The sequence below is a fragment of the Oncorhynchus kisutch genome, linkage group LG27 (assembly GCF_002021735.2).
Source record: "Oncorhynchus kisutch isolate 150728-3 linkage group LG27, Okis_V2, whole genome shotgun sequence".
Lineage (NCBI taxonomy): Eukaryota > Metazoa > Chordata > Actinopteri > Salmoniformes > Salmonidae > Oncorhynchus > Oncorhynchus kisutch.
In genome coordinates, this window is record NC_034200.2 from 5,056,179 (window position 1) to 5,068,657 (window position 12,479).

Here is a 12,479-nt window from a genome sequence, read left to right on the forward strand (position 1 = left end):
TTAACTGATGTGTTATTTCATAGTTGTGATGTCTTCACTATTATTATATAATGTAAAAATATAGAAAATCCTGGAATGAGTAGGTGTGTCTAAACTTTTGACTGGTACTTGCTTAATTAATTTGATTAATATTATGGTGTTTCTATTCCATGAAAAACAAAAAACCCTCTGGTTAAATTCAGACCTTCTCGCTCTTGGAGCGCACACTGGATGTTCGGGTAGAGGAGTTGATATGAGCGTTCTAGCCTTACAACGGCGGTCAAGCGCCCAAGCTAACATTGGCTAGCTTGCTAGCTACTTCCAGACACAAATGAGACAACTCTGACCATTTTACACACCCTAGCAGAGCTAGTTAGGCCGTTTCTGTGTTAACCAGAGCGTTGGTGACTAACTGTGCTGCTGGAAACAATTTAATTACGCTTTTTTTGCCGACGTTTACTGACACCGCCATATTCAACAGGTGTTGAGCACTCTTAAATTCATTATTCTGCTCTGGTACTCAGACGAGAGTGCTCTGAAATCCGAGTAGAGAGACAGAGCGAATTTATGAATGCACCAGAATGTCCATTGAGAACGCTCAACGACTATACCATTTAGCTAAGCTAAGAATGGCGGGAATAATCAAGTCAATAAACGTTGGGTCGTTAGTTAGATAGCCTATAGTTAATATACTGGCAAGTTTGATGTAAAACTACTAATGTTAGATAGATAGCTAACATACCGGTACATACTGCTGTAATGATATACTATTTGGTTCGTAAGGACAGAGTAGTAATCAAATTGTCAGTCAACATAACGTGTAAGGTAACTTATTTGAAAAAAGATGCGCTCTATCGACTCTGTGGCTTGAGCATGCTTTTGGTGCACAGTCGATAGCGCGCTGGACATCCGGGCAAGAAGGTTAAGGGTTCGAAACCTGCTCCCTGCTTGTTTCATTTGAAGTCTGCACAATTATCAGTTTATTATTTGGTTTATATTGCCCATTCATTGTCAGCTAGAGACACAGCAGTGCATTGGGACCCAAATCTGGTCTGTGATAGGACGGGGGGGTTTTCACACCAAGCTCAGGCTATTGGACTATTCTTTAGTAAAGGTTGAATAGTCTATTGTTCAGCTATTATCCCCCCTCCCCAACTTGCTTCAAATGGATGTCTTTTTGTCGAGAGCAAAACTTTTTTATTTTCAATCAAATTGTTCTGAAAGCAAAAATGAGGCTTCAAAGTTTTTAAAAAAGAAGTTGTTGCATTCAAATATTTTGTAATAGTGTGCATTATGCATTTTATGCATTTTATGCATTTTATTCCCCCAAAATATTTAGAGAACAAAAAATGTATTTGAAAACAAAAAATTTGCTTTCAACCACCCTCCATTTTGTCAATTTTTTGAGTGTCAGTTTGGCTACAACAATACTGTTCAGCCTTTCTTTCCGACACAAAGGAAGTCATAGCGGACACCTGCAAAAGACTGTGTGATGATGACATCTCAGGTAAGCAGCACTGGGCGTTCTTCCGTCCAACTTCTACATAGCTAGTAGTTAGCTCCTACGATGCAGTGGTGGTTCATAACATTCTACAATGTGACATAGATACATACATAAAGTAGAATGATAAATAATGCAATTATTATTCTCAAGCTAACCAAAAACATTTGGCTACGAACGCCTGTTCTTGCCATTTTCAGTTGAATTTATCTAACTTTCTTTCATGGCAACATGAAGCAGGCCATGACCTATTTGTTTCATAGTCAATATTAAATGTTTCTCCTTAAACCACTTAAGTGTTGCTTTAGCAGTATGCTTAGGGTCATTGTCCTGCTGGAAGGTGAATCTCCACCCCAGTCTCAAATCTCTGGAAGACTGAAACAGGTTTCCCTCAAGAATTTCCCTGTCCAGTTTCCCAGTCCCTGCCAATGAAAAACATCATGTTATTCTCAGGGTGATGAGAGGTGTTGGGTTTGCAGCAGACATAGCGTTGTCCTTGATGGCCAAAAAGCAACATTATGTCTTATCTGACCAGAGTACCTTCTTCCATATGTTAGGGGAGTCTCCCACATGCCTTTTGGTGAACACCAAACATGTTTACTTATTTTTTTTCTGACTAACTAATGTTAGCTAGTCAAGTTAACCTGCTTAATAGCGATTTTCGTAAATTAACTTTATGACAGAAGAATATGCACAAACGTTTGTCTCTACATTAACTAACATATTCCTCTCATTTGTAAATCTTTTGCTTGACTGGTTATGACGTTAGAACTACTTACATTTGCTTCCACCGTAATGTTTTGTCAGCCATCTTTGCTGAAGAAAGTCACCAGCTTCGTCAAATTCATCATTGGACCCACTATGATTGGTCATATAAAAAAAACTTGGGACCCAAATGCATAATGAGTGCTCTAACTCCCCCTTGCGGTGGTCTGGAGCAATGAAGCCGTGACACTGGGTACCTCTAAAAAACTGCTTTAAGTTTGCCTGCATTAAAGGCCCCAGCCACTTCCGGCCGCGTCTGGAGGAGCATTTTCTTGTCTGCTTATGGCCTCATAGAGTTGGTTGAGAGTGGTCTTAGTCCCTGCATCAGTCTGTGGTGGTAAATAGACGGCTACAAATAATACAGATGAGAACTCTCCTGATAGAGAGTGTGGTTCTCCAATACCTTCTACGAAAAGTCCATTTTGACAGAAGCTGTATCCCTTCCAGACAAAACCGGCTTTGGCAGAGGTACCAAACAGTGCATTGGTGAAAGTGATGAATCAGTGCATTGTGTGCATCAGAGCAAAAGTTAATATTCCTTTGAAATCAATAAAAGGTTTAATGTTGTTCAGATAGAACATCGAGACAATTTAGATATCTTATTGACTTCTGCGTTCTGGTGGAAAAAGCTACATAATGAAATTGGTAGCCTACATCCTCAACTTTAGACAAACATTTTCCCAATAAAGTCATCAATGCTACTCTGACCATTAATTTCACAAATATGAATCATGTTCCTTAGTCCTGGAAACTTGTCTTTTACTTTAAAAAATGATTACATATTTACAGTGCTGCTTAATATGAGGTGTTTTCTGAACAGAGAATACCATTGTTCACACTGGATATTTATTCATATATGTACAAATTAACAACAACAATAACAAATACAGTCTTCACTGAAAACTCAAACACTAACCAAATCTCATTATACAATTTTACATTTGAACAGACATTGTATTCAGTTTTACCCCTGCTGCAATGATAAAGGGCACAGCTAATAGCTTGGACAAAATGAAAATGCTTCTCGTGGTTTGATGGGTCATGTTTCAGAGGACTCGACCTTCGCCTCCCAAGCAGGTTGGGGAGTTGCAGCGATGTGACAAGATCGAAATTGTGGACAAAAATGGGGTAAAAATAAATATATATATATATATATATATATATATATATATATATATATTAATATATATGTTTTAATGTTTCTGTACGTGCTTTGTGGGTAATGCTGTTTACACAATGATAAAACTATGTACATGAGTTCAATATCTATCAGCAGAAGAGACAATCGAGAGAAATGGGAAGATGCTATGAAAATAGTATTCCAATAGTGTGTTCTGCTGTCCATCATTGAAAAAAGTGAATGAGTTATCAGTCATTACAAATGTTTTGAATTTGAAATATTCAACCCAACACACACACCTCTGTTGGTATTTTAGCATCATGATGCAAAAAACACCTCAAGATGTCATCATGTACCAGAGAGTTCATTATCACATCAACAATGCAGGGCTGGGAAAGCACTCAGGTCGTAGGGTAGGAAGGGCTCAGCCATGACTGACCATCATGGACAGTAGAGATAATGAGTGTATGCCACTGTCAATCACTTTGAAAACAGGAACACAGTCCAATAGTTTTTCCTCAAAATGTGCTACTGTAGTCTACAGAAGTCAGCAGGATGGATAGAGAGAGGGTTCACTTTGGCTTCTACAGAATGCAGGACAGCTGTGTGTACCCAGAGCCATGTACAGTGGCAAGAAAAAGTATGTGAACCCTTTGGAACTACCTGGATTTCTGCATCAATTGGTCATCAAATTGGTCACAAACAGTGTGCTTAAACTATTAACACACAAATTATTGTAATTTTCTTGTCTATATTGAATACATCATTTAAACATTCAAAGTGTAGGTTGGAAAAATATGTGAACCCCTAGGCTAATGACTTCTCCAAAAGCTAATTGGAGTCAGGAGTCAGCTAATATTATACCTGGAGTATAATTAATGAGACAAGATTGGGGATGTGGTTTAGAGCTGCCTTACCCAATAAAAAACACTCGCAAAATGTGGGTTTGCTATTCACAAGAAGCATTGCCTGATGTGAACCATGCCTCGAACTAAAGAGATCTCAGAAGACCTAAGATTAACCTGGAAAGGGTTACAAAAGTAACTCTTAAAGCCTTGATGTTCATCAGTCCATGGTAAGACAAATGGTCTATTAATGGAGAAAGTCAAGTACTGTTGCTACTCCTTAGGAGTGGCCGTCCTGCAAAGATGACTGCAAGAAGAAAGCACAGAATGCTCAATGAGGTTAAGAAGAATCCTAGATTTTCAGCTAAAGACTTACAGAAATCTATGGAACATGCTAACATCTCTGTTGACGAGTTTACGATACATAAAACACTAAACAAGAATGGTGTTCATGGGAGGATACCACGGAAGAAGCCACTGCTGTCCAAAAAAACATTGCTGCACGTCTGAAGTTTACAAAGGTGCACCTGGCTGTTCCACAGTGCTACTGGCAAAATATTCTGTGAACAGATTAAACTACAGTTGAGTTGTTTGGAAGGAACACACAACACTATGTGTGGAGAAAAAAAGGCACAGCACACCAACACCAACACCAAATCCTCATTCCCACTGTAAAGTATGGTGGAGGGATCATCATGGTTTGGGGCTGCTTTCCTGCCTCAGAGCCTGGACAGCTTGCTATCATCGACAGAAAAATGAATTCCCAAGTTTATCAAGACATTTTGCAGGAGAATGTTAGGCTATCTGTCCGCAATTGAAGCTCAACAAAAGTTGGGTGATGCGACAGGACAATGACCCAAAACACAGAAGTAAATCAACAACAGAATGGCTTCAACAGAAGAAAATATGCCTTCTGGAGTGGCCCAGTCAGAGTCCTGACCTCAATCCCATTGAGATGCTGTGGCATGACCTCGAGAGCAGTTCACACCAGACACTGAAACAGTTTTGTAAAGAGGAATAGTCCAAAATTCCTCCTGACCGTTGTGCAGGTCTGATCCGCAACTACAGAACATGTTTGGTTGAGATTATTGCTGCCAAAGGAGGGTCAACCAGTTATTAAATCCAAGGGTTCACATACTTTTCCACCCTGCACTGTGAATGTTTACACGGTGTGTTCAATAAAGACATGAAAACGTATAATTGTTTGTGTGTTATTAGTTTAAGTAGACGGCGTTTGTCTATTGTTGTGACCTAGATGAAGATCAGATAGCATTTTATGACCAATTTATGCAGGAATCCAGGTCATTCCATAGGATTCACATACTTTTTCTTGCCACTGTATATAGAGTTAGGACACTTTTTTGAATATTGTTCTAATTCTAGACCTTCAGTTAATTTAAATATTCCCCATGCAATGTTAATGAGGTGCTAACATGGCTGCCGTAGAATGTTGACATTTATACAATGGGTGGGTCTAATCCCGATTGGTTAAAACTGCATTCCAGCCAGTGTCTATTCCACAAGTTACCACCAGCTAAATCAATTATTTACTCTGTTCCATCTGACTACGCAATCCGCTGTCTCATCAGCCCAGCCAGGCACTTTATAAACTTGATCTTCACTATAAAAAGCATCTAGACATTTTCTCACATTTCTTTTAGACTAACATTTAGTTTTCAACAGCGGAGATTTATATAAACCTTGCAGTTTATCTCTCCAATATTTGCAACATTGTTTCAATATTCAAATTCGATCTCCAGCTGTCCCATAGTAATGAATGTGTCGGGAGCTGGGACGAGACAGACATTCTTACATGCTGACCACACTGCTCGCGCACATGCATCTGTGTGTGCCATCACACGCATGTTGAACTCAGAACCAAATATATTCATTTGGGGACAGGTCCTAAAGCATTAAACATTTATGGTAATTTAGCTAGTTAGCTTGCTGTTGCTAGCTAATTTGTCCTGGGATATAAACATTGGGTTGTTGTTATACCTGAAATGCACAAGGTCCTCTACTCCAACAATTAATCCACAGATCAAAGGGTAAACTGAGTTAGTTTCTAGTAATCTCTCCTCCTTCAGTCTTCTTCTTTGGATTTTGGCGGTTGACCACCAACTTTAAGGTGCATTACCAGCACCAACTGGACTGGATTGTGGACCTCAGTTCATCTTTCAGTCACTCACGTGTGTATATGCTCCTAAAAACCAATGAGGAAATGGGAAAGGCGGGACTTACAGCACGTCAAGTATCACAAAAAGAGCCAAGTTCTATTTTAGCACCTGGCTACGTAGACGCTCGTTGATGCGTGCGAGCAGTGTGGATGCAATGATTGAATAACATGTATGTGTAGATTTATTTTGCAAAGCTCGCACACGCTACGCGGGTGGTGTGGTCAGCATGTCAGCCAGTCGAAATCATGAATCAGCTGGAATAATATTTATGTATATGTACAAAGAAATGTCAATTGAAAAACGGTCAAACGAAACGAAGTGCAGCTAGTTTGCAGTCTTTCCAGCTTCATTGTGTTAGCTGTGTTGTTGGTTAGCTCCTCTGAACAACATTTTCCTGACGAGCGAGCACAATTTCAATGCCAGGCAAAATCGTGCCTCATTTGCTCCTTGTTATGGATGTTTCCAATTAAATGTCACTTAATGTCATTAAATGTAAACAGCTTAAACAAATGCAAATGCAGCTACTTTGCTGTTATTCTGTCTGCACTTTTGATGTGACTGTAAGTTAGCCGTAGTTGGCTACCTAGCAAGCAAGGGATAAGAACGGTGCCAGCCAGTATGGCAATGGAACATTTACAACGAACGACTGGGTCACGTCCATAGATACAGAACAAAAAGACTGAACGACTGGGTCGCGTCTCTGGCAACCGAACCAATAGAACGAACGACCAGCCGGCTTGGGTAGCAACTCTAAATTTGTGTCGGGACTATATCTTGTGGAAGGATGAAATAGTATTAATAAATTATTCAAATATATATTTTTATGAAAATATGTCAATCATTACTGGAATATGTGATAATAGTGATAGTGATAATGTCCTCGAAGCCGGTGTTTGGAGGATATATTGGCATGCGTTGTCACTTAAGTCATGTACAGTGCCTAGTGAAAACCTACGCACTGCTTGTACAGTCTTCAGATTTTGCTGCCTTGAATTTAAATCTGAAATGGGATTAAATAGGATTTTTGTTTTCCTGCTGATCTAGGCAATCAACACACATTTTCAAAGTGAAAGGAGATGCATAGAAAATGTCTAAACGGATTCAAAAATAAGAAGCAAAGATATCTTGATTGCATAGCTCTTGGTGGATGCACTTTTGGCAGCAGTTACTGCTATGACTCATTTTGAATAAGATTCCCCCAACTTTGTACAAGTTTTAGGGGTTTCAAACACATTGTGTTTGTCAAAATTGCTCAAGCTCAGTCAGTTTGGTTGGGAATTATTGATGTATAGGAAGATTCAAATCTTGTCTCTGATTTTAAAGCAGATTTAGGCCAAGTCAGGACTGAGACTGGACCACTAAGGAACACATCTATTCGAAAGCCATTGTGGAGTGTTTTTGGCCTTAAAAGTCATATAAATTTCCCTCTGAAAAATACAATTATATCCTAGTGTTAGGTCTTCAGAGGAATGAGGCATGTTTTCCTGTAAAATGTTAGATTTTCTTTGCTCCATTTATATTTATTTTGATCTGGACAAACTCCTCAGATATTGCCGGTGACATGCATACCCATAACATGATACTGCCACTACAATACTTGGAAATCCAGAGGTTTTCACTCTGTGATGTGTTGCGTTGGATTTGCCCCAAACGTTTCCTGTTTCCTTATTTAGTCCAAAAAGTGTATTTCTTTGCCATGATGTATTGCAGTATTACTTAATGGCCTTGTTGCAAACTGGATGGATGATTTAGAATGGATTTTTTTAGCACAGGCTTCCTTCTTTTTACTTTGTCATACATGCCAGTAATATGGAGTGAATGGGATGTTGTTGATCCATGTACGTCTTTAGCCTCATAGTGATATCCCTGAGCAGTTTCCATTCTCAGCCACAGCACATTTAGGAAGGGTGGCCAGATCTTTGCAGTGTCTGGGTGATATGATACACCATCCAGAGATGAATTACCATACTTGACCATACTCAAAGGGATATTTAGTGGCTTGGAATTATGTTTAACCTCCCCTGATCCATGCATGTCTAAAAATGTATTACAGACATGCTTTTAAAGCTCATAGGTGGCTCTGAGGATGAATTATTGTTTGAGATGCACTATACACTATCCTCTGATGTTACAGAGACAGAGGAAGTTGCTCTCAAATCAAGAGAAAGACTACTTTTACAAACAGATGGACCCCATTCAAGAAATGGTGTGATTTTCTTTTATGAGCACATCTTGATAACAATGATTGTTTAGGCAAGTTTAAACTGTCTGCACTGTAGCAGAGCTGTGGCATGCATGCTTTGTCAAGTAGAGCTCTCAGTTAACGACATTGAGTACAGGCTGATCTTCATACGGACGAGGCAGGCGGAGGAGCTGTGCAGAACACACACACATACACAAGAGCAGGGTTGGGCACACACTGGAGGTGCCACTGATGAGATCTTGTCCAGATTAGGCCTATCAATCACAGTTCTGTAAAATGGTCTATCCTAATGTGCTTGATGAAAGTCCTTCTTACTGTGCGGTCGGTTTCCCAAGACTTGGTCAATCTCTGTGACAATGCCTGCTGTCATCTTTGGAATGACCTACAATATATGAAGAGGAGAAAGAAAACATTTGATTCAGTTAGTTGTAAAGTTGATAGCAGTAGATAGTAAAAAAAATAAAAATAAAAATGACATAATATATTTAAAAAAAATGTATTTACTACATCCATGGTCCAGGTTCCGGCCTGGTCGTCACTAAGACAGCATGTCTAGCTCAGTTGGTAGAGCATGGTTGTCACGTTCTGACCATCGTTCTGTGTGTTTTCCTTGTTTTAGTGTTGGTCAGGACGTGAGCTGGGTGGGCATTCTATGTTGTGTGTCTGGTTTGTCTATTTCTATGTTTGGCCTGAAATGGTTCTCAATCAGAGGCAGGTGTTAGTCATTGTCTCTGATTGGGAACCATATTTAGGTAGCCTGTTTTTGTGGGTGATTGTTCCTGTCTTTGTGTTTGTGGCACCAGATAGGACTGGTTCAGTTTTTCACATTTCTTGTTCTGTAGATTGTTGTATTTTCATCTTTATTAAAGATGTACAAAAATAACCACGCTGCATTTTGGTCTGCCTCTCTTTCACCAGAAGAAAACTGTTACAATGGTGTTTGCAATGCCAGGATAGTTGATTTTATTCCTGGGATTACTCATATGTAAAAATTGTATCCACAGATGAGGATAAATGTGTGTTCTAAATGTCATGTGTTGTTGTTATTGTTATTATTATTATTATTATATATTAAAGCTTGAAATGTGTTCTTCAAAGGGGTCCTGCTCCCCTAAATGTAGATAGTATATGAGAGATGCTCCTTGCCTCCATGGCCCTCAGGTTCTCTGCAAGCTGGATGGGGCTGGATGTTCCCAGCAACACTGAGCTCACTCCTTCATTCCTCAGGCACCAGGCTAGAGAAAGAGAGAGAGAGGTTAATCAGGACAAGTCCCTTGTGGAGGTAGTCCTTCCAAGACTCAAAATAGGGCAATCCTCTACATTTACCATGGTTATCTGTCTGTACCGATATCTTACCGATGGCTAGTTGTGGCAGAGTGCAACCCAGCTTCTCAGAGATGGTAGTCAGCTCCTTCAGCTTGGCCTGTTGTTTCCTCCCATCCTCACTCACTATCTTCTCCTTCAACCAGGCATACGGCTGGAGGAGAGAGAATGGAGAAGGATCTGAGGACCAAGCAGACATTCATAAAACCCCTCAGATGTTGTTGGGACAAGAAGATACGAGCAGTACCTTCATGGAGGCCCTGGAGCATTCTGGGATACCATTCTCATACTTCCCAGTGATGATTCCACAAGCTAGAGGCGACCAGGATACCACACCCACACCTGCAATGGCACGTGGTAGTCAGGCCACATGACAGGCAAGGTACTCATCAGACGACCATGGTACTGAAGGACAAAAGAACTGGTATCTACAGTTTACCTTTTGAGGCATGGAATATTGACTGGTATATCAAAGACCACAGCATGCACAGTCCAATATAGATGTCACTTGCCTATCTTGTGATAGAGCTCAGGCAGCTGTGTCTCAACCTTGTCCCTCTGGAAGAAATTATACTCGGCCTGCTCACACACTGGAGGGATCAGGTTAAACTGCCTAGCCACAGAGTACGCCTCCTAAAAGAATGAGGGATGAGAAACATGGTGAGGAAAGTGGGATCTGAACTTTACTGACTGCATTCATCTTTTAAAGCTTGGCATTTCTTGTCAGACCAAACTTCAATATCTTCAAAAGCATTGATATTGCAAGACATCACCTGAACTTTCAGACTTCATTTACCTTGTCAACCCCCTGTAGTGTTTGTTTACTTCCTAATGTCAGACTTCAGAAGCATTCATTTCCCAAGCATGCTAGTGAATTATGTGGACAGAATCTAGATAGTAGGTCAACAGCAAATTTAGAGTATGAAATCCATGTATAGTGAGGTTGTGAGGAAGTGTGTTCCTACTCACCATGATCTCCATGGCAGACCATCGTGATGTCCCCCAGTACATGGACATACCCTGGTTGATCACATGGGTCATCGCCCTCACAATCTCTGCAGAGACAAAAACAACAAACACCTGCTAGCTACAGGAGGGAAACATGGCTTTTTTGGACAAATGGGATGTTGTGGGTATTGGTGAAGGTTGGCATCTGCCCCTTTCTGCACAAAGGGAGTTGGGAGAGTATATCAAAATAAGATACATTATGTTTTAAAGTGATGTTCCCCTGAAAATATACATGAATTGTCCGTTTACCTGTAAATGGAAGCCTGGTTGTGTTTTAAGTGGAACATACATAGAGGGAAACTGATACGATGAAGACACTCCAATGTTAAGGAGCAGGTGTGAGATATGAGGGCCTCACCTCCTCCTACAACAGATCACTTCTCATTACTAAACGATGCATTATAAAGGCTTTGTATCATTTCAGCCAGTAGTTTTGAAGGTAGCGCTCACAAGCCAAAACGGGTCCACGATAATGTTTTATAATAACGTTCTGGTAAATAAATAAAATACAAAAATATTCCTGAAATTTGTATATGTTACGAATTCCAATTCCTACAATGTGTTAGCAATTTGAAAGTGCTTAAAATCCTGTTCAATCTTCTTAAAGGCAAATAATGACTTTTGTTGTTTAATATCCTACTGGGCACACCAAGTCATTTCAATGTGGAGAATTGGGTAATATTTGTTAGATGAGATTCCAACCTATTTTCACCCTCTCAAAAAGACCACTAAAAGACCTAAAAGTTTGTTGACCAACCATCTAAAAGCACAACCACATTCCAATGGAAAATCTCATTCTGATTTTTGGTTTAGTTGTCAGCTAAATGTGTTATCACTGCGCTTTCAACCATGTAATAGCAAAACAAAGATCAAATGGGAATACAATGTCAGATATTGTCACGCCCTGGTCTTGGTATTTTGTGTTTATGTATTTCTTTTGGTCAGGCCAGGGTGTGACATGGGGTTATTTTGTGTTGTGTTGTGGTATTGGGGTTTTAGTAGGTATTGGGGTTTTAGTAGGTATTGGGATTGTGGCTGAGTAGCGGTGTCAAGCATAGTCTATGGCTGCCTGAGGTTCTCAGTCAGAGTCAGGTGATTCTCGTTGTCTCTGATTGGGAACCATATTTAGGTAGCCTGTGTTTCACTGTGTGTTTGTGGGTGATTGTTCCTGTCTCAGTGTGTTTGTATTCACCAGATAGGCTGTATTAGGTTTTCACATTTCCGTTTGTTGTTTTTGTATTTGTTCGTATTTTCATTCATTAAACATGTATCGAACTAACCACGCTGCATTTTGGTCCGACTCTCCTTCGACGGAAGAAAGCCGTAACAGATATTTTGTTTATTTCTATAACAACTTAATGTGTTATCACTGTGCTTCATCTAATAGCACAACCAAATGACCTGGATTGCAGTTGAGATTACATTCAAGTACACGGTGCAAGTGATCATTGCCGTCTGAGATTCTGTGTAGGTTATAAAAGCAACTGTGAAGATTTCCACAGACCTGCGACCCTGAACTTGAACACTTTCTATGATTACATAAGAAGACATTTATTGT

General features: G+C 39.9%; 1 protein-coding gene across 1 annotated transcript in view; it reads right to left on the minus strand.

Annotated features, from left to right (window-relative positions):
* Positions 1-3,508: 3,508 nt before the first annotated feature.
* LOC109871607 (voltage-gated potassium channel subunit beta-1) overlaps positions 3,509-12,479 on the minus strand; it is a 92,877-nt gene continuing 83,906 nt past the window's right edge. The window contains exons 9-14 of the mRNA XM_031807304.1: positions 10,883-10,968; positions 10,426-10,546; positions 10,161-10,255; positions 9,947-10,067; positions 9,737-9,825; positions 3,509-8,972 (exon numbers count right to left, since the gene is read on the minus strand). Of these exons, the coding sequence (XP_031663164.1) occupies positions 8,877-8,972; positions 9,737-9,825; positions 9,947-10,067; positions 10,161-10,255; positions 10,426-10,546; positions 10,883-10,968 (608 nt within the window). The 3' untranslated portion in view covers positions 3,509-8,876. The remainder of the gene's footprint in view (positions 8,973-9,736; positions 9,826-9,946; positions 10,068-10,160; positions 10,256-10,425; positions 10,547-10,882; positions 10,969-12,479) is intronic.